Source organism: Barbus barbus (genome assembly GCF_936440315.1).
Source record: "Barbus barbus genome assembly, chromosome: 33".
Lineage (NCBI taxonomy): Eukaryota > Metazoa > Chordata > Actinopteri > Cypriniformes > Cyprinidae > Barbus > Barbus barbus.
In genome coordinates, this window is record NC_136761.1 from 19,116,339 (window position 1) to 19,141,012 (window position 24,674).

Genomic DNA, 24,674 nt, shown 5'->3' on the forward strand with positions numbered 1-24,674 from the left:
CATACTTCTTTCCTTCTGTTGATACTTCGGCTATTCTTGGTTTTCATGCATTCTGACCTCTTTAACAGAATATTCCAGGTTAAATACAAGTGACAGAATTTGTGGCATACTGTGGCATACTTAAAGAAAAAAGAGGTTATAAAGAGGCAGTATAAAGGAAGTAAAATGTGGTATTTTGATTTAAAAGCAAAATTGGTAACACTTTATTTTTTTAAGGTGTTCTTGTTACATAAGTTGCATGTACTTACTATTATAATAACAATACATTATGTATAATTACATGCATATGTTACCCAAAGACAAACCCAAATCCTAACCCTAACCATATAGTAAGTACATGTAGTTAAATAATATTAATCAGTACTTAAATGTATAATTACACTGTAATAAGGACACCTTAAAATAAAGTGTAACCACAAATGTAAATGTATAATTTTAACAAAATTATTAATAATTTTTTTTATTTGTGCTGCAAACTTGGTCTTTTCATTTTTAAGGGCATTTTGGGGTCGTATGCTTTGTTTGTCATCGCAACAAAGTTGTAAAATTGGATATATATTCTCTCAAAAGTTTGTGGTTGGTCATTTTTATTTTTAATGTTTTTGATATGCTCACTAAGGCTGCATTTATTGGATTAAAATACAATAAAACAGTAATAATGAGAATTATTACTAAATTTAAAAATATGCAAAATATAATATATTTTAAAGTGTAATGTATTCCTGTAATGGGAAAGCTGAATTTTCAGCATCATTACTCCAGTCTTAAGTGTCACATGATCCTTCTAAAAGCATTCTGATATGTTTATTTGGTGTTCAAGAAACATTTCTTATATTATGAATGAAAACAGTTGAGCTGCTTAATATTTTTATGAAAACATTACACATTTTTGATGAATAGACAAGTTCAAAAGAACATTGTTTATTTGAAATATAAATATTTTTTAACAATTTAAAATACTTTACTGTCAATTTTGATTCATTTAATGCAGCTTGGTTTGTAAGAATAAAAGAAGATTTTTTTTTAACATTAAAATCATACTAACCCTCATACTGTAACCAATTTTTGGCCTTTTTTCAGGGAAAGACAAGTCCAAATGTTTCTGGTAAATAACATTATGCCACAAGTGCTGTTTACTGAGCTCAACTTGAATTGAAAGCAGATTATTATATTGTATGTGTACACACATACAGAGCACTAATGAATTCCACAGTAATTTAAATCCTAAATGTTTTCACTGCCAGCTTGCCTTTTGGCTACGACTTCCTCCCTCTCAGAGGCTGTTGCCGAGGATTTTTGGCCTGTTCGGGAGCACCTTCACCCGGGCGGGAAGGAGAGGCGGCCTCCCTCACTGTATGCTCCCTACAGCTACAGCGGAGGAGGATTATATCAGGTCTTCTTGGTGTGTGTGTGCTAATATGACTAGGTCATTTCAATATCTTGCCAAGATTTAATGCTTTTTTTGTATATGTAGATGCATGTTGACAAAGCTCATAGTTTTAATGGAAAACATATTCAAATCAGTGGTTAATTTGCTTAAATTCTGACATTTAGGTCACGTAAAATCTTCTGCAATGCTCAAGAATTCAGATTGACCTTATTTTAGAACTTTTTGTTTTAAAGCAAAACGAGCGTGTGATGAAGGGTGTGCAAGTAAACTGCTCAGTGCAGCTCATTACCAGTCATTTCTTTAAAAACATTTTAAAAAAGTCTTCAATATGTAGAAGGTCTAAAAAGATCATTCTGAAAGAGAGTCGATGGAGTGATCATAAAAAAGGAGGGGGACACACCACCTCTTCTTACCGTTCTCGGGGTGTTCCATCTCTCCGATGCTGCCGTCCGGGGTAGTGCGTTCGTAGTGGTCTTCAGGTAGGGCGAGGGGCCCAATACGGGGCCCTGAAGAACTCTTACTGCTGGGTGTCTCTGACTCTTCAAGACCGCTGTCATAGTAACTGTGCTGAGAGGGATCCTGAAGATCTTGTGCCTGATTGGCTGTGGAGAAGGTCACTCGGCGATGTGGGAGCTGTGATTGGACAGAGACAGGGAGAGGTCGAAGGTCAATATGCTTGTTGATGACATTATCAGGCATCTTCATTCTAATTCAAGGGAACAACTATGTATAATGAATAAAAAATTCTGAAAAATTTCACAAAATATTAGTTTTACCTCACATACAGTATATAGCGCTGCTAACCTTACTGTATGTATTAAACTAATTATGTACCATTTGTGCCACAGGCATGAATGATAAATGATGCATATTACTGAAACAAGGTGGGTCATTACTTTCTAAGCTATCAGGCTTTATTGATAATAAAAACCTGAGGAGTTATACTGAGGGACCAAAACACCACAGAGACTTGGCAGTGAGCTCTTTAAACTTTGGCCAGTAAGCAACTGGCCAAATCAATCATTTTAAAAAATTGCACACATTTTCCCCTGGAATGAATGAGTGAATAAATGAATATATATATATATATATATATATATATATATATATATATATATATATATATATATATATATATATATATATATATATAAAATGAGGTGCCAAACAGGAAATAATTATATAAAAATCTGAATATATGGATGTAAATCTGAATATTTAAATGTAAATTGTGAATATACAGTTATAAGCCTGAATATATTGTTGTGACTGAATATATAGAAGTAAATATGAATATATAGTTATAAATCTGAATATACAGAAGTAAATCGAAATATATATATGTATATCTGAAAATCAGTGTCAATATCAAGCCTTATTAATTGTTCATACAAATGTAGTGATTGTTATAAACTGTACACAATTATCTCATAGGTTGTTTATATACAGAAAAATAGTAAGAATTTATTTCCTAGTTAGAAAAGTGAATATGCTATTGTTTTCATTTCTAATCATGATTTCGTCTCATTTCCCTGTAGATTAAGCTATCTAATTTTGCTTGTAAGGACTCTAACTGTTGTGCATACTATTGAAACAATCAATAACTCCAGCTTACTTCCAGGTGTGCGATTGGGCTACTACATCTGTCACACTTGCTCTGATGCATCAAAGGCCATTCAGAGCACTGAGCAGCTTCTTGCTGCGAATGGCACACTGCCTGTCCAATGTGAGGTGCTTGAAAAGCCTAAATCTATATATTGACAATTTACATTTATATATTCAGAATTACAACTATAGATTAAAATTCACTTCTATATATTCAGATTTACGTTTATATATTCATACTTATTACTATATATTCAGACTTATAACTATATATTCAGATTTACATTTATATATTCAGAATTACAACTATATATTTTGATTTACTTTTATATATTCAGACTTATAACAATATATTCAGATCTACTTCTATATATGCACAATTTACAAGTATATAATCAGACTTATAACTATATAGTCAAATTTACATGTATATTTTCAGAATTATAACTATATATTCAGATTTACATTTAAAAAGTCGTGACGTATTGTATTGTCAAGTATGGTGACCCATACTCAAAATTGGTGCTCTGCGTTTAACCCATCCAAGTGCACACACACAGCAGTGAGTAGTGAACAAATGCACACACACACACACACACACACACACACCGTGAACACACACCCGGAGCAGTGGGCAGCCATTTATGCTGCAGCGCCCGGGGAGCAGTTGGGGGTTCGGTGCCTTGCTCAATGGCACCTCAGTCGTGGTATTGAGGGTGGAGAGAGCGCTGGACATTCACTCCCCCCACCTACAATCCCTGCCGGCCGGGGACTCGAACCCGCAACCTTTCGATTACGAGTCCAATTCTCTAACCATTAGGCCACGACAGATTTTTATATAATTATTTCCTGTTCGGCACCTCATAATATCTTAATTATAGCATATATAAATTAATTATCAGCTGATTCTGTCCAAAATCAATCAGCTGATAATTAATTTATATATGCTATAATTAAGATATTTACAAATTAAATTAGATTTATATATTATTGCTTTAAATAAAAAAAAAAATAAATGATAAAAATTAAATCCAGTCATTTTAATGTTACAAGTGAAATTATGCATCACAACATTGTGATATACAGTAAGAGATTTGCTAAAGATTACATTTATAAGTGTCATTAAATTATTAGATGATGGCAAAGGTACTGTAACTGAATTGTAAAAAATAGAATGAATAGTTAAATATCCAGTATAGAACGTACCCATACTTAAAGTAACAAGGATTCCACAAAGATATTAAGCCGTTTTCAACATAATTAAAGGGAATACAGACTTTCAAAAACATTCTTACTAAACCCAAACTTTTAAAAGGCAATACCGTATACGTCATGTATCCCTAACTTAAATATTTCAAATTAATTAATGCTTTCCATCCAAAGCAACATCCAATAATCGCAAAGGCAATGTTGATCTACGCAGTAATCGTAGCATGTGTCTTTGCGAAGCTCCACAGCCATTAGCAGTTGCACATACATTATTTCCCTTAAGTCTAACTATGTATGCATCGTCTCACAAGAGCAAATCCCTTGGCACACGCTGGCTGTACATCCCAGAGTAATACACACAGAGACCTAAACACACACCTAAGGCTCAGTGAGGAGTGCATTAAGCAAGAGTTAGCTAAATCCAGTGTGACTGCAGAAGCCAGGTTTGATAAGGATGATAGAAGCCACAACTCTCCCATAGGAGAAGCCCACTTCACACCCCACCCCTCCCTCCAGCAGCACCGACAGGAGAATAGGACATTTCGTCAAGATGGAATGAGACAGCTTGCAAATAGGCATTCGGAGCTAGACGGAGACCACTGTCAGCCACCCAGCTCTCCGAAGCACCTCCACCCTCCACATACCAATCACAAACCATAAACCTTCAGAGAGAAAGACAGAGACAGAAAGAGGGAGTGGGAAAGTAAAAACAAGTAGAAGAATTTTACTCATCCTCTCACTGTTATCAATAATACAGAAATGTTCCTCAACTGCATTTCTTTTTATTTTCTGACTTTCAATCTCTCTTTCTTTCTCTCTCCCCCTCTCCTTCCTCACGCCATGCTGTGGAGTTGCCACAGGGAAACACAACTACTTAATTTCTGCCTCCCTTTCCACTTCTCAGCTTCCTCTTCACCTCCACACACTCGGTTTGAGAGCTTAGCTGTGATTTGTTTGTTTTGTTTATTTTTACAAGGTAAACATGTTCTTGCACGACAATCCGCTCTGAACACCCAAAGCTGCTTGCACCGCACGCAAATTGCTTCTGAGTGTGAGGAGAAACTTCCAAAGTAACACAGAGAAATAACTGACTGCACTTCTCTTAATCTCACACTATCTTCAGGTGACAATGAAGGTCTTCTGGAGAACACAAAGCATTTCCCAAGATGGGTGAGATGACCTTGCTGTCCAGACTATAAGTCCCTCCATTGCTTAACTCTTTGTTGTCGGATCTAATAAATGTTGTGCAGAGGATGGAAAATGACTGTACTGCTGTGAATGTGATGCTTAAATGACGACTGTTCGACGGGGGGTCATTACTCTAGGTCTACTTTTCTGTAATTGCAATTTTCTAAAGTGCAGTAAATTCTATGAATGTGTAATTGCTGTACAGAGAGTCCAGCCACAGAAGCTGCTACAAGATGCTTTTATGACTGTCTTACCTTCAATACAAATAGAATGGCTCTTTTTAAAACACAGATAATAATCTGACTGAATCAGACACTTTTTTTTGCACATCTGTGACTACACATTCAATTAAGTTTAAAAAACATACAGTTAAGCTAATTAACTATTACTCAGCTGAACAATTGTTTTATGTGACTGAGGTAAATTATTAGTACTGTATAAAAGTCTAATGTTTTGAAAAAAAAGTCTCTCATGAAAAAATACAGTAAAAACAGCAATACTGTGAAATATTATTCCAATAAAAGTCTGTTTTCAATTTTAATATACTGTGAAAGGCAATCTGGAATGGCAAAGGTCCTTTATTAGTCGTCAGTGTCATGTGATTCTATGATTTATATATAATAAATAAATAAATATATATTGCAACATATCACACAAGACTTCAGAATGGGTCCACCACACGAACAAGACATTGTCTCCCGCAAAGTCCATTAATGAGGACATAATCACCTTTATTGCATCTGTGTTGCAGTTGCTAAATTTAATGAATGGAAAAAGAAGAGCTAGAGATAATTAGCCAACCCTTAAGTGCATCTGATGTAATGGTAGATGGGCGCTAGTGAAAAGCTTCAAAACCTTCGGTTGCTGCATGTAACATTTTGGCCAGTCTTTTTTAACACATGGTTCATCTCCTCTGCTCCAGATGAAATAAAGATAAGCCGCACAGTGCATCTATGTGTAAAGCACAACACTTCTATTCAGAGAGGCGAATGGTTTTTGCTGAGGGATTCATTTTAGACCACTCGCCGTATCTGCTACGAGGCCGGCCATCCCCTTATGCTGATAAACAGAAGCGTGCAAAGTCTCCAGTGGGTACGTGTGGATAGATACACACACACACACTGCTCTATTGTCCTCCCCATTCAATAAGAGAGGAGGTGAAGAATACCAGACGAGCAGCTCTGAGCTTATTGGATCTCTGCATCTGTATCTATGCGTGTGTGTATGCGTCATTTTATCCTGTTCCTCATTAGTTTTCTCTGTCCGTGAGTATGATAAGACAGTGAAGGGTTACTTTGTGAAACTATAATCCATACTTTCGCACAAACACATATGCAGAGATGATACAGTGGATGTGCTACTATGATAATATGATTCCTGTATCTCATACTCAAACTGAGGTGAAAAAAAGAGAGAGTGGAGCAGAATACAAAGAAGGTTTCGACAGCTGTGTGTGTGTACGGAGAGTTTCTTACTCTGTACTTTCTGTAAAAGCTGCTTTTGTTCCCCCTCTTGGTGTAGTTCTAGTATTTTAGCCCTCAGCTAAGACAGCACTCACTCACAAACAAAACCAGCTCCCACTACTAAACTCCCTCCCTCATGCTGTCGGCCTCAGTCTCCCTCCCTCTGTTCCAAGCTAGAGGGCAGGTGCCAGGGTTGAGTTATGTAAGGAATGACAGCTATGCCTGAGGATGGGATTGGTTAGCTGGGAAAAAGCACCTGTGGAACTCAAGTACCTACCTCAGTCCTCAGACTGTAGAAAAGCTTTTATTCCTGTTAACAGCATCAGAGAGATGTGTAGAGAGAGACAAGAGTGCAGGGAGACGAAAATGGGAGTGATTTCGGTGACTATGAGGGATGGAGATGCCGAGGCGCCGGAAAGCCAAATAGGAGGGAAGAAGTTAGATGAACAGATAAGGTGAAGAATAAAGAATGAAGAGAGTGATTCATGTGATCGAGTGGGAATGGAACTGATTTTGAATGTGAAATCAAAACTTATTTAATGTCTTAATACACATTTCTGCATGTTATTCCAACAAAATAATGGTCTGTGTATTCATTGTCCTGCTTAACTTAATCATTCTATTCTATTCTATTATATTCTATTCTAAATTTGTAAATTAGCAAATTTATATTAATTAATTTTACATAAATACAATACAACATAGAATATAATATAAATCAATTTAATGCATTCTTGCGGAATAAATAAATAATAATAATATATATTATTATTATTATTATTATTATTATTATACAGAATTAAATTCTCTTCTTCTCAAATTTATTTGCGAGAAGAGAATTTAATGCTCTTCTTCTCGCAAATAAATTAATAATAATAATAACACAATACTGTAATATATATATAATACAATTATAATATAATAATGTAATATATAATATAATAATATACATATAATTTATAATATAATAATAATATATAATATATATACTATAATATAAATCAATGTAATGCATTCTAGCTGAATAGTAATAATAATAATAATAATAATAATAATGTTATTATTGTTATTAATATATTAACTTGTAAATGTATTTTAATTATATATAAATGTAATACAATACCTAATATAATATAATAAAATAAAATATGATAATAGAAATCTATTTAATGCATTCTAGCGAAATTGTAATAATAATAATCATCATAATCATCATCATCATCATACTGACCCCTTCTGAACAGTATCTCTTTTAAGGCCCTCTTTCACTCGAAAATATGTTATATTATAAAATAAAATGGACTTCATCTGAAACTGAATCTAAATCTCCATGCCAAAATGAACTAAAAACTACACCCTGAGGGTGCATGGTTTTAAAATCTTTGAAAGAGCTGTGACTCTGGTTTCTTTTCAGAAAGGAAGTATTGTACTGTCAAACCTCACAGATATTTATCCCCCCCATCATTTCTATTCGAGTGAAGACTCATTTGCACTCTTGGAGGCTTTCAGCAGATACATCCTCCCCTGAGGAGCAGGAAGACAACACTCTACTCTCTATAGCTCCGTCGCACTCCCTCCCATCCCATCCACTGCCTCGCCAACACGGGCTCTTAATGCTACATTAGCATGTGTGTCTTATTCAGTTAGAAGCCAGCGGGCCAGGTCTAAACTCTGCCTGTGGATTAGAGAGATGAGATGTGAGCAGACAGCAGCTGCCCAATCACCTGACTTAAGACTAACAACCTCTAACAAACCGACATGCTCGGCAAACGCTTCGCAACGGAGCCAAGGCACTTTTCGGATGGTGCTGGCGTCTTAGTGATAGAGTGGCAGCCAGATTCATTTTTCCATGTCAAATTAGGTATCAAAAGCTACACGAATTTGTAGAGAACTTCATGTTATCATGCCTCAAATGCATGTTTTCATCACTGTCACGGAAAGCGCCTATCTGTTTTGCAAAATAAATGGGCATTATGTAAATTTGAAATGGAAATGAAGTGTGACCTACTAAACATAACTCAAATGGAAATGAGCGGTCAGACTAGACAGGAAAAATAGATGACTTCGAATGAATTACAAGATATTCAAAAAAAAACTATAAATATCAAACAATGCATTCATTGTTTGTCCACATGGTTAAACACACACACAGACGATATTTACCAATATTCAGAATCAGAATCAGAATGAGCTTTATTGGCCAAGTATGTTTACACATACAAGGAATTTGTTATAGTGACAGAAGCTCCACAGTGCAACAGAAAGACAGTAACAGGACAGGACACAGGTAATAAAACAAAAATAACAAGAAATAGCCAATAACCAATGTACAAAGCAGCAAAAAAATTAAAAATAAAAAATACACAATATATAATATATAATATAGGCGATTCATATAATTCAGTTGTGTTATAATTTGAAATCCTTTCAAATGACCTGAGGAGCAGCTAAAAGCATCACAGAGTGACAGGTCTGAAGGATTGCCATGGCAACAGGGGTCCATGATGGATACACTACAGTACTGACTGAGGTAGAGCGACACTCGCATATTCACACATATACATACACACAGCCCCTCAAATCTCGCTTCGACACAACAAATCAACTTTAAAAACATCAAGAGTGTCTGTGAATATATTTTCAATTTACTGCCTCAGTGCACCAAACATATCAGCTCTCAAATGCTCAGATATCGCTGGCAACATAACGGCAGCATGCCAATCACACACTTATCAGCTCAGTTTAGATTACTCTGGAAGTTACAGTGTCAAGGGTATTTCCGATCAGCGAGTACACGCACATACACACACACACACACAGGCATCTGGGGACGATTGTGAACTGGAATTAAAACACCTGAGCTCTGCTACAATTGGTTCCTCCTAAGAATCAAACATGTTCATTCCAATATCCATGTGAACTCAAATCCACCAAACAAAATGAAAGAAACAGTCAAGCCGCACACAGTTGGTGATGGGCTTCATGTGCAAATATTCTGGAAATATATACACAGTATATTAGTGCTGTCAAACGATTAACTGCATCCAAAATAAAGGTTTTTGTTTACGTAATGTATGTATGTGTACTGTGTATATTTATTATGTATATATAAATATAAGCACATACAGTATATATTTCGAAAATATTTACATGTATATACATTTATATATTTATATTCTGATATTTTTGTCATACATAAATAATAAACATATATAATAAACATAACATATTTTTCTGAAATATATACATGCATGTGTTTGTATTTATATATACATATACATAATAAATATACACAGTATACACATACATTATGTAAAAATAAATAAATATATATATATATATATATATATATATATATATATATATATATATATATATATATATATATATATATATATATATGTATGTATGTATGTATGTATGTTTATTCAGCATGGATGCATTTAATTGATCTAAAGTTGATATTGATCTCAAACTGAAATTGATATAATAATGTACCAGTCGTTCACATTACATTACAAAAAAAAAATCTGTTTTCAATAAATGCTGTTTTTGGTTCATTAATTAATTAGTTTTTTAAATAAACATTTTTTTTTTTAAATATCTTACTTGTTAAACATTTAAGCAGTCGTGCCGGCCTGTATGACTTTCTTTTTTGGAACACAAAAGAGAAATTTAGCAAAATATTGAGCTATTTTCCATTTAATAAACGTTAATGGGGATATAAGTACTTTAAGATCCCAAATCACAAAAAAAGTTATAATCAGACTTAAATTTAATTCATTATCCATTTACATCTCTCATATCTCATTTGTATTTCTGTATATTGAGACTTGTTTTGCCCCGATCACTTAGGTGACATGTAATCATCAAATCCGCCGTGTTAAAACCACCACATTTGCAACGACTTATATTTAAGTCGGTTCCTCCCACGAAACAAGGGATGGAGATGCCGAGGCGCCGGAAAGCCAAATAGGAGGGAAGGAATTAGATGAACAGATAAGGTGAAGAATAAAGTATGAAGAGAGTGATTCATGTGATCGAGTGGGAATGGAACTGATTTTGAATGTGAAATCAAAAGTTATTTAATGTCTTTACAACCCGGAACTTCATTTGCTTTCATTATACATTCAAATACATTCTTCAAGAAATACCCTAAAGAATGCAGGTGGAGAAGAGAATAAATCCATTGTAGGCCAGACAACAGACAACTACTATAACTACAATTCTGTCATGGTGGGGACTTTCCATGATCTTCTATACTGAGATAATATGCCCCAAAACTACTCACACAGAAACTTTTCTGCATTTTTTAGATATTCATTAAGACATTATTTAGTATCTTTATGGTCCCCACAATGCAGGTGATTTCCTGTTTTACTATCCCTGCAGGGACCAACTGTAGATAGCATAACCTGACCCACACACACACACACACACTCACTCTCTCGCTCTCTCTCTCGCTCTCTCTCTCTCTCTCTCTCTCTCTCACACACACACACACACACACACACATACACATTTAGCATACACTAGGTTCAACTGGAGTTAATTATTTTAAAGACATGCACTTAGAAAGAGAGGGTGAGTTCTTAAGCTGGTCAGATATGTTTTTCCCTCAGGCAAAGTTCAGAAAACAAACACACACACACACACACACACTCACAAAACCTGACACCTCCCTCTCTTTAAACGATACCACAGAGTAACGGCTCAGTAGGTAATCTCTCTTGATGTTCTTTGCGTTTGAAGGAATTGAGCAACTGCTACATTAGATGACTATTGGCCCTTTGAGGCTTTAATATAAATGTTCAAATGGTGCATACGAAAGGCATATATAGTTTTTTTGTCAGATTTTGACGATTAATGTCATGAAAACGATGCTGGCTGATGCATATTTATTGTTATATGCCACCTAAAGTGGAAAAATTGTGCCTTGAAACTTATTTCTCTTCCTCTTTCCTTTGCAAACACATACTACCTCACTAAAAATCCAGCCTAAGATGGTCTTAGACTATTTTGGGGCAATTACCCAACCCAGGATCATTGGAAAAATGTTCCTGTGGCAACATTTCTGCAAAATTATATTACTTTGCTTCTTGCACATTTTGTGACAGTTTTAAGGTGTAATGTCCAGTGAGCGACACTAAAATCATGTTCAGTTTTATCTAAAACAGTTGAACATGAGGTATATCTTTGTACCTCAATGTTTCATTATGTTGGTTGCTGAAAGTATCGCAGCAGTTCAGAAATGAAATGTCCAGTAAGTGGCGCTAAAAGGTTAAAGCTCTATCGTGTTTGAATATGATGCACCAATGTACACTAAACCCTACCCTAAACCCAAACGATAGTGTTAACAAGCAAATATGAGATAAAAATGCAATCAAGGCATTTTAGCTTGCTACTACAAGTATTTGAGCTGTTTTATCATGTCACTCATATTTCATCGGACTTGTACCCAATAGCACCACATTGCAAATGCAGTGCTCTCCAAGGGGAGCTACCAAGCAAGTTTACGAGTTTACTACAACAGAAATGCTATACATGTGGAGCTGGCTATGTGATGTAAACATCAAAATGTATCTGTTAACAAATCATGCACAATGGCGAAAGCATTTTCATATCAAAATAGAGTATACACAAGGAACCAAGCAAAAATAAGTCTTAATTAATCAATAATCTGTCCCTGTAATCATAATTCTGTGTGAAAACGAATAAAAGTAGTAGGTGTTTTACTGCCTCTAGTGTTTATTTCAGCTGGAAACTGCAGTGAATTGTATATAGCTGTGTTTTGTGGAGTTTTTCAAAAATGTAGGTACTTGTACTTTTTTTCCAATGAACCAACCAGCTGAACACCAGCAAACCTGCTTAGGCTGGTCAAACATGTTTCTGCCAACATGGTCACCTTTTGGTCTTCAGTAATTCCTTCATTCGCTTTCTCAATCAGTGTCATTCCTTTAGACTGTCTCTTCTTCTGATGAAAAGAGAGGCAAATAAAGATGGAAGAAGAGTGAAAGAGACAGAGATAAAGTGATGAGCAGCAGTCACTCACTGTGTCTCTTTGAAGGACATCGATTGAGTCATCTATTCCCGATGGTATATGCAGCCCTGAGTATTTTCAGACAGGTTCGGTGTGTGTTTGTACGTATAAATGATTTTTATCTCTGGAGGGGGAGGGACGAAAGAGTCTTGATGGAACGACTAGGGTGGTGATGGCGCAGTGGATAAGACACATGCCTTTGGTGTGAGAGACCCGGGTTCGAATCCACTGTGAGACACCAATGTGTCCCTGAGCAAGACACTTAACCCCCTAGTTGCTCCAGAGGCGTGCGACCTCTGACATATTTAGCAATTGTAAGTCGCTTTGGATAAAAGCGTCAGCTAAATGAATAAATGTAAATCAGAGTCGTGGAGAAAATAAAATAAAAAACACTCAACCGAACATCAGGCCTCTGACTAGCATTAGCGTGTTTAGCATCAAATTAGCCAAATTTAGCCAATATAAAACTTCCAAATGGATTTGTTCTGCGGTCTGTATGGAAATTATGTATGAGGTAACATTCAATGTTTAAATATTAAAAATATTTAAAAATATTTAGCTATTTACCATGATAACCATAGTTCCTACCAAAATAGCATAAAATTACTGTAAAGAAAATGTTTCTTCTTGGGTCAGTACATAATAGTGCCCTCCGACAATGGCTACAGATGCTGCTGATAAAGCTTTATTTGTATTGAACACCAAAAATGACTGTAATTTATGGTTCCACACTGAGTAAATTCTGTTGTAACCATAGTAACATATTTCTAAGGGTTACTAAATGATGAATAATAGGTCCAAATCGTTCATTAGTGCTTAAATGCTTTGTTCTCTCACAATGACCTCATGTGGGAATCATAAGCGATTTAGCTAGTTAGACTCGGTGGCTTCACCTTCAGAGTGGCTACTGCTGTGTTAATGTGTATGACTTTCATAGAATGCGCCATAGACCTGGGAGGCAGGTCACTTCCTCTGGTGCTCCTGTCTTCCTCTCCCCATGGTCCTCTCATTCCCTGATTCCCTCTCTGCTTCCATTTTTCCTTCCCTCTCTTCGAGCAGGACATTAATCAGCTGGATACTCTGAGTATCTCTCTCTCTCTCTCTATTTCTCCCTCTATCTCTACTCACAAACAACACTATAACCTCTTATTCCTCTAAAGAAAATCAGGAGGTAATTTTAGAGATGCGTGTGTGTGTGTGTGTGTGTGTGTTGGTAAGTGTTTGTAAAAGAGCTGAGTGGTGCTCTCCGTTAGCTAGACATCCTGCTATCAGATAGCTGCTGGCAATACACAGATAAAACCAGATTAACTCTCTCTCTCTCTCTCTCTCTCTCTCTCTCTCTCTCCCTCTCTCACACACACACAGCAAGATGTAAAGCTAAATGACTGCTAGTCGATATCTGGCCTAATAGATGGTGGCAAGAATGGATAATAATATAAATCGATATTACCACCATTCCCTATTCAAGAGGTTAATGAAGGGTCTTTTTCCTATGTGATTGGGTTCATGCACAGTCATGTCTAAAACCACTAGTGAAATGTTTATATTTGGCTTTTAAATTGTATATATATATATATATATATATATATATATATATATATAAATACAATTAATAATTGTATTATATATAATGTAAAAGCCAAATATAATTAACATAATTTGAATATATACCATTTTATATATAATGTTAATTTTATATATATATTTTTTTATTATTTAGATTTATTTTAAGTTAAGTTTGTTTATTTATAAAATGTATAGTTTGTAAGTTTATAAATTTAAGTTTATAATAAATAATATTAATAAGTGAAGTGACATAAAAAAAAAAAAATCAAGCGAGGTATATTTTCACATACTGCAATGGTGGTCAACGTCAACAGTCCCGTGAAAATGAACAGCTCCAAAGATCAGGTTACATCCAAGGGTAAATTAAAGGCAACCTTAACCTAACACAGGTGTGCTTTGAAGTTAATCTTAAAATTTCAGATTTACCTTTAGTGTTCACTTTGATTATAACACGGTGACAATCAAAGTCAAATTACTTTTAAATGTATGAGGTCATTGGCAACGTCGCTCAAGCAGATCCGAATACTGATTTTTTTTTTTTTTTTGAAAACAGAATGACGATAACTAGCCGACGCTAATCAGACAGTGTGTGTGTGTGTGTGTGTGTGTGTAAGTTACTTTATTAGTGTGCCGCAAATTGCACTGTCAAATTATTTTTTTCCTTTAGCACTAATTAATTTCTCCACAAGGTGGCAACACTGCCCGGGCCCATTGTTTCACAGCCACAGAAGAAGCTGAAAATTTCAGATTTACCTCTAGTGTTCACTTTGATTATTACACGGTGACAATCAAATAAATGTATGAGGTCACTGGCAACGTCGCTCAAGCAGACCCAAACGCTGATACTTACACTAGGAGTTTCAGGGTTTAATGGTTGAATTAGACTTAACGCAGACCTCATGTCAGGAAATGTGCTACAGGATAGTTGAGCAGATGCAGGTGAACATCCATAATTGCTTCTGTGGCCTCTACTGCAATGAGGCAATAGGTTTCAGGCAGTTTTGCAGAGGGCCATGTGTGTGTGTTCTGCTGCCGATGCCTGTAAATCAGTGGAATGACTTCATGGGCATCGCAAAACACATTGGCAGGTCTTCAGCATCCACTTTTCACGGGAACTGTGCCATCGCTGGGACATTCACGGGTTGTTGTGAAATTCAAAGCAGAAAAAAATATCAAGGCAAAACCAGACAAGATATATATTAATTTACTGTGATTTCAGCATATCTGTGGAATCAACTGCCTACCCATCACCCCGTGCAATTTTTCTTATACCTTCAAATGTGCTGATGTCACACAAATGGAGAGGAAGATGAAAGGTGTTTGAAGGAAGGAGGAAATGAAAGGCAGATGAGACGATGTGTACGTGTGAAGAAGAGGCAGAAAAAGAGGAAGCACGTGTCCGTACGCCTTGCGTTCCCCTCTACTTCACTTTTCATTATTTTATGCTTGGTGCGTCTTTTTAAAGGTGCTCTCCTTCTTTGTCACTTTCTTGCCGGTGCCTCATTTTTTTTCTCCCGTTGCCTCTCTTTGTGGTCTCGGCAGGAAGGATGATGGGCGACTACTCCACCGCCGCCTGCAGCGCTGGTCTTTATCACACTGTACACGCTAAATATAGCTCACTCCGTGCGTGCGGGACAGAGGGGAGCGAGCGTCTACAAATGATTTAGTGTGTGCATGTATGTTTGCATCAAGAAGTGTTATAGAACCTGGGGAAAGCTAACGCTTAACATCAGCATTCATCTCAAAGGCAGTTGCTGAGCTAGCAAATGACTCCCTTGGAATTACGCAATTTCAAATCGGCCAAATATAGAAGTTTGTGCAGCTATATCAGTGTTCAATGAAGATTTTTTTTTTATTAAACAGAATGATGCTAACTAACCGACGCTAACCAGACAGTGTGTGTGTGTGTGTGAGAGACAAAAGAAAGTTACTTTGTTAGAGTGACGCAAATTGCGCAGTCAGATTTTTTTTTTTCCATTAGCACCAATTAATTTCTCCACAAAGTGGCAACACTGTGCGGTACCGTTGTTTCACAGCCACAAAAGAAACAGAAGAGACAACAACAACAAACTACTGGAGACAGCAACAACAGATGCCTGTGTTTTGAGGAACACTTGTGTGAGGGGTTTAGATATACCCACAACTTTACTTCAAACGAGTACAAAGACATTTTTTATCACTCATGACATCTGGGGAGACAATGAGGATGAAACTGTTTAGTGTGCATGTGTCCACCGCATGTGCTCAAACACTCTATCAAATGGTGTACTTTGAAAGGCTATGTTTCGCCTGTGCGTGTACTCTACACTTTCAGAAAGGTACAAAGTCGTCACAGGGTTGGTACCCTAAGGTACAAAGTCTAAAAGTTACATCTTTGTACCTTATTTACCCATAAATGGTACATATTATTTCCTCAAATGGACATATAAATACTTCAAATGTACATACTAGTACCTTTTGAAAGGGTACCCACCAAATGACAGTGATGTATCATTTTGAGTGTAGCGTAAGAACTCCCTTTGAGCTTTACCAGACTAGGACTTTCCCAAACCAGCTTCCAAATTCACACGGGAAACTATAAAACTTGGGTAAACCCTAAAGAGAGCAATAGAAGTGGTTATCTAAGTCATCTAAGCAATGCCAGGGTACAGAATGCTTACTATCTCCCTCTATTGGTCAACTCTCTCATTCTTTCCCCCACAAATGCAAACTCTCTCAGTCTGTTTGTGAAGCTCACCAGACTAGGGTTGGGAATATCTTATTTTAAAGACCCAGTTACTTTGCATGGATATCTGATGTTGGTTTCAGTGAAGACTCAAAGTCTCTCTCTCTTTCTCTGTCTCTCACTGTGCACTTGCATGCAGAATGATGAATCTGTACACATGGTACTGGTGTCAGAGAGAGTGGGGAACAGATGGTGCTCTACACTCAGAGGAGAGGTTACGGACGCCAATAGGCAGGCGAATGCAGCCTAACACAATTACCAACATCCACTCTCTATTCCTCAAGCTGAAATATGAATATAGGACTGTGTTCTTCTTGATTTTGTTATGCTTACAAAATACACGGCAGACGTTACCTTTCATAATGGCTGTGTATGTATTTAAGTAGACAAAATGCAAACTATGTTGTTTTGCATTTCAAAATGGCCACACAAAGATGCAAAGAAGTGATAAATGCGGAACAAATGAAGCTTAAGAAAGTTCTTAAGAGTTCTTAAGAAATGAAAACTAATAAACAGTAATGTCTGTCTGTAGCCTAAGGTGTGTTTATAAACAGTTTGAAACACATTGTGTGATGAGGGGAAACAAAAGTTTTGTTAGCGGTCAAACAGACTGTTACATAATGCTAAATGGTTCATATTTGGAATACTGTACCCGTCACAACATGTCTAACACAGGGTTTGGTGACGAGAGCGAGGGCTACATTGGCAGGAACTGAGAGATGACATGCTACTGTTAAAAGAAACCAAAGCCAAAAAGTCATTAGCTGGCTTTTGATTATATGATGTGTGTGTACTGTGTATATTTTTAATGCATATATAAAGACACACATACAGTAGAGTATATATTTAGAAATCATTTACATGTATTTACAGGTATCTATTTATATTCATATAATTTATATTATACAAAGATATATTTAATATATAAACATAACATATTTTTCTTAAATATATACATGCATGTGTGTGTATTTATATATAGATAATAAATATGCACAGTACACACACATACAGTATATTATGTACACAAAAACTTTTATTTTGGATGCAATTAATCACGATTAATTGTTGCCCAGTACTAGTTTTTATTTATTTATTTTATTTCAATATAGTAAAAAACTAAACAATTATTATTCTTTTAACTACTAATGTTGAAAACATTTTCTTTTTTTCTGTGAAAATTGTGATACATTTTGGGTGATTCTTCAATTAAAACAACATTATTTAAACAGCATATTTAAAAAAAAAAAAAAAAAACCTTTTGTAAGATTATACATTTTTACCGACTTATAGCAATTTAGTTCATACTTTGTAAAAAAATAAAAATAAAAAAATAAAAATAATTTAAAAAAATAAATCCTTTTGAATGATAGTATAGCTAAAGTCACAAACACACAGACAGAGCTGCTAAATAAAGCAAGGGGATGTGAAGCGGTCTGCCTGATGACAGATGCAATGATCCCAGAAGGAATTCTGACAAAAAAAAACTAAACATAATCCCAAAAGAATGCTACATATGTGGGATTCTGTTCGAAATGCCTGAACTCTGTTGTTGGACAGCCAAGGGGTACAAAAAGTCTAGCAAAAACAAACTTTGGCATGCAACATAGCTTCTTCACTAGCCTATAAGAGATACTAGAGAATTCCACAGAGACACGAGACGACAAACAAACACATACACACTGACAAACAAACATGTAAATACAATCTCACAAAAACACGCAGTATGAAAGCTGCTTTTCATCTCTATATCGTGTTTCTTCACCAGGGCTACTGCTGTAACTCCACAAGCACACACTCATACCCACTAATGCACAAAAATAAACATTATCGTGGGAGACAGACAGTTCAAAACAATACCTGCACCATTCAAAGCACTTAATCAGCAGTGGCACTATCATTTCACTGTACTAAGGCCTTCTGTTATACCTTATCTCAGCCCTCTGCATACCTGATGGCACGCATACATTTAACAAGGTATTTGTCATTCCTTTGCAGTCATCTTTGACCACATCACAGATCTGCATCTAGATTGCTACAAAGTTTCAGTGACATAATGCTTTCAGCGGAACATCATGTCAACAAATATAAAACTATAACACAATAAGTCTTTATGCTTTAGGGGAGCGCGAGGCACAAACTAACGCAGGGTCAGTTGTAACACATGTGGTTTAAATATTTCCACACATGCTAGCATAAGCAACTTATTGCTATTTTTCTGCAATAATAATAATAATCTCCAGTCTGTTATTTATCAGTTTAGATTTTTTAATGTTTCGCTAACTAGCAGAAGACACTAAGCAGTTTTACTTTTATGAGTTTTAATGAGAAACCAGAAGAAACAGGTGAATAAAGACTGACAATGGATGTTTAATTTTCTGAAATTATTATTTTTTTGTGAAATGTAAAGCGTTTTGGCTTGTTTATGTGTCTTGTGTTCAATGAGAGCTGTGTGAGGAGGGAGGGCAGTGCATCTCTGTGTTTTTCTGAATGTGTGTTTTCATATATTTGCTCACATTGTTTGAACTAGGCTAAACTGTATAGCTGTGTCTTGTGATCGGGGTCGTCTCAAGCATGGTTACAATGTGCTCGTTGTCAAACTCCAAAATTAGATCATTTTTAATTCTTAGAAAACAGCATAATTTTATCTGAAAAGGTTAATAATTTTATTTTATTGACAAAATATTTGTTAATACTGTACTTTATTTCGATAGTCCACTTTAGACATTAAACACTACTAACAGTAAGTAACTTTGCAACTACATGTCAACTAGCAGTCAGTAGAGTATTAGTAAACTGTCTGCTTAAATTCTTCTAACACTTTATTTTGATGGGTCCACAACATACAACATACTGAGTATGAGAAACTTTGCAAGCATATGTCAACTTATTCTACTAACCCTAAACCTACCCTACTGAGAGTTAGACATGTAGATGCAAATTAATGAGAATTAGCTGACATGTAGTTACAAAGTTACTTATAGTTAGTAAAATTTCCAAAGTGGTCTATCGAAATAAAGTGTAACCAAATATTTTAGTTTGCATGTATATTTTTGGTCATTAGATCACATAACATTTTAAGCTGTCATATGGTCATGTTACAATGAATCTACCCCACCTACGTAGCATGTTGTCACATTTCACGTCCATTCTTTTGAGGTAAATAACGAAAAACATAAATACATAAGAACACTGTATTTATGAAACATTTGTACTAGACAAGTCTGAAATTAATGTGCATAAAAAAAGACTCTGAACCCCATGTTTATTTTCAAAATAAGAACGTCAAAAAGTGTTAGGTTGTGCCCCGCGCTCCCCTACTAATACAAAATAGATTTTCCACAAACCGAAACGCCGCATGTCAAGATACTTAGATGCATCGTTAAACTTCAGGCATCCGTGAACGTGTTGCCACGAAACCCGGTGTATGTTTAACAGCGGGCATGCCATTTAACGGAATTATCTTAACTTGTTCTCTTGAACGGAAGATTATACAATCTATACACCCTATGACAAACCATTCTGGTCATAAAAGAAATGAAGTTTTTGTTTGTTTGCTTTACTTTTTCTTTCTCTCCCAGATGTCACCTTTGTGGCTAGTTAGCAAAGGTAAAAGTAGATCTATGAGGCGGCAAAGAAATAAGAAATCAAAGGGAGAGAGAGAGAGAGAAAAAAAGAGCGAGAGACTTCTTTGTGTTCTTAGACAAGCATCTGATTTGAACCCACAGTTCAGGACCTCTTCCCAGAATACAAAGCACTCTTTTATGCACCTCAGACAAAGCAGTGGTCTCTTCCATGTGCACACAAAGCCTCCTCCACTCACTTTGTACACCTTTTGTTTGTTTTAAGTGCTATATTTTTCCAATGTTAGCACATTGGTATGAGATACTGATGTTCATAGTGTCCACTCCTGCTTTTAATGAGGCCCTGTATTGTTTTCTTTACATCAAAAGAATTAAAAGACTGAAGCACATTACTAGTCACACAAAGTGGCACGGACAGGAAGGTGTACATGTGTCTATAAAAAGCAATGTCACAGGAATTAAAAACACCCGTTTAAATACTTATGTTGTGGAAAAGGAGAGAGTAGAGAGAGAGATCATATCACGAGTAAGCAAGAAAAACACCCTGCTACTGCAAAGCCAACAATCAAAAGATATCGACCGCTCTTGCTAATCAAGCCAGACCGAGTTTCCACAGAAAACATGATGTGTGTGCGGGTTCGGATGTGGATTTAGCTTCTACTTCCTGATTAGGCACATTTGCTCATTTCCCGAAAAGCCTTGAAATTAATGAACAAACAAGTGACCAGTGAAACCTCAATGATAATTAGCACAATTATGACTCGTTACAGCTCTCATATGCCAGAAACTTACAGTCGTGTTTATGTGAATATTATGAGCTGTGTGATTTATTGGCTAATATCTCCAAAGCCTCCAGTGGGTTTACTGGAAGTGATGTTATTGGTTTCATATTTTCAAGAGGTTCTAATTTGCTAAAGGGAAATCATGAACCTCAGTCCTGTTCGTTTTAGAGTGTTTGGTTAGAAAACAAGATGCCGTCATTTGAAGTACAGATGGTAAACCCACACGCCAGAACTCAAACTTCCTTCTAGAGGCTGGCAAGCCCAGAACTTCAAAAAGTTGCAGGGTCAACTCATCAGGGAAGAGGGATATTTTTGATCACAGTGACTGACAGGAAGACATAATGCACCACGTCCCAGAATACAGAGTGTAAGCAAAGAATTAAGAATAGTTTTACTTGCAAAAATGGAGAAAATGCTTTGATAATCATCCTGGTTTACTCTACCGTTGCAAAGTTTGAAGTCAATAAGATTTTAAAAAATCTATCTATCTATCTATCTATCTATCTATCTATCTATCTATCTATCTATCTATCTATCTATCTATCTATCTATCTATCTATCTATCTATCTATCTATCTATCTATCGATCGATCGATCGATCGATCTATCTATCTATCTATCATATTCGTAATCGAATCTATTATCTATTATAATTCTTTGATGAATACCCATTTCAAAACAGCAAAAGAAAATACTTTACTGTCATTTTGATCAAAACGATGCATCTTTAAGAATAAAAATTATTACTTTTTTCTTACTTACTGAAAACTTCTGAACAGTAGTGTATTACTGACTTTTTCTGAGACCAAATTGTAGTTGAATCAGGCAGCAGCAGTTTTGGAAGGAACACCGAGTCTTACTAAAAATGATTTGATCTGATGCAACTAACAGGACTATTTAAAATGTGAACGGATCAGGATACACAAATCACTTCTGAGAGAGAAAAAAAAAAGAACACATTGACGTCAATTAGAAGCATTAAAATGCATCAACACACCATGCTCATCTACACACAAACATATACGCCTTCATTGATATTCAGCCAAAGCAATAGTGTGAATTCACACACTGAGGTGAGGTCCCGTTGAGACGTTTCTGACCAGCCCTATCGGAAAATAACTTATTGAATATTACTATTTCCCCTGTCTCTGTCTGTTTTTGTGTCTGACACATAAATTCTAAGGAATGCTGGTCAGAACAATAGCCACAGCTGGCCAGGACATCGGCCATTGTTTGGTCTGTTTGGGTAATGGCACTGTTTTATAAATCAGTATGACTTAACAGGAAAAAAACATGTGAATAGCAACTAGACAGATCGAGTTTCCCCTTCCTTGCACGAACAATGGCACAACCTTCTCATAGCTATCTTATTTACTGATACAAATCAGTTAATTGTGAAAGAACACTTGATATTAGCTGCCGGTGATGACTACTATTTTTGTATTCCTTCAGATGACTGCTGTCCATGTTTATTTAGATGCAACAGTACAAATATGGGAGCGTCTCTGATCTCATTTAACTTCTATTTCATTATAATGCGACTTTTGTCTTCCCCACGTGTTTATTTATTTCTTATTCCTTCACTTGTTTAATTCACTCTTGCTTTGTTTAGAGCACTGCATGCCTTGTGTCCTTTAGCAGTGAAGCTCACATAAATCTCTCTTGTTCGCTACATCCCTTTTTTCTAGAAAGGTAAGTACAAAGTTCCACAATAAACAATAAAAAAATGATCCTACTCAAAAAAGCATTTGCACCACTTCAACTAATGCTTAAATAGGAAACCACTTAAAAAGACACAAGAATGTTAGCTTTTTGGATGTTCTTTTTTAAAAGTCACATTTCTGGAATAATATTTCAGCTATGGATTAGCATTTGTGAGTATTTGCCAGATCCAAAAGCTTATCTTATTTTATCAAAGATGGCCAAGGTATTGGTACTGTTGGGAAGATCTTTGATCTTGAATATGCAAGTACACCTCTGAAGTGCGGATCAATACCCCTCTCTTCCTATTCCGTCCTCCCAGCATCCCTCCTTCCTAGCCTCTCATCGTTTTTCATTGAACAGCAAGCTCTTTCATACTGGCGCTGCCCATTAGGATTCAAGTGTGGTGTTCAGGCAAGCTCTCCGACTTAAACAAATGACCGAGTCTCTCCGTCATTTCCATGTCTTACTGTCGGACTCTATTTTTCTGCCATCCATGGAGGCTGTTACACATAAATAGCTCGGGTCGCCCAAAGAACAGTTCACGACTGGTTGAACTTGTACAGGTGATGTCTGATGTTTGCTTATGAGTTTGCACATGATTGGTGTGTTTACACACTATGTGTGTGCTGGCTATCACATATACACACACGCAAACATAGAGTTCACACAGCGAACTCCGGCATGCAAAGACAAAATACTGGAAATGCACTGTGTGTCTATGCAAACGAACCCATCACATGAGCCTTTGTTTTCAAATGACATCATAACATACATGCACACATATGATGGCATATGATGGTTCACGATAAAGGCAAAGATTAATCATTTCTTAATCATTTACAAAAAAAAAAAAAAAAAAAACGTTATGCACGTATTGTGTACAAGTGCAGTGTGAAAGCATGCAATTAAATCTGTAAGAAATTATAATTAAACTGCTGGCCCATCCCTTACACCTGTGGGTGGGTCCCTTAAACCTACCCAAACCACCAAACCTGTCCCTAACCTTACTTGTATCCCACCTCAGTAGCAGCAAAAGTGTTTTGCAATACAGTATGAACACAATAAGTACATTGTACTTTTTTTTTTTTTGATGTAAGTACATATTAGTTAAGGCCACCTAATATAAAGCAGGATCAAATTAAGAAAGAAAGAAAGAAAGAAAGACAGAAAGAAAGAAAGAAAGAAAGAAAGAAAGAAAGAAAGTCATTGACCCTAACCCTAATTGTTTGTAGTTGACGTCAGCAGCCAGGCAGTGTCTGTGGCTTGTAAATGTTCACCAGAGGAACATCAACTTAATTAAAACAAAAATAAAACCAGGAACCGTCTCGAGTAACAATGCATGAGTTCTCCCACCGAGCATCCTGGGAGGAAGACAAAAATGTGTGTGCATGCGTTTGTGTGTTTACATATGTTTTTGC

The 24,674-nt window shown here is 36.0% G+C and overlaps 1 protein-coding gene across 1 annotated transcript in view; it reads right to left on the reverse strand.

The window, feature by feature from the left end:
• Window positions 1–24,674, reverse strand: part of LOC306852935 (protocadherin-1-like) — a 160,857-nt gene that overhangs the window by 54,314 nt on the left and 81,869 nt on the right. The window contains exon 4 of the mRNA XM_079390048.1: window positions 1,804–2,023. Within this exon, the coding sequence (XP_079246174.1) occupies window positions 1,804–2,023 (220 nt within the window). The remainder of the gene's footprint in view (window positions 1–1,803; window positions 2,024–24,674) is intronic.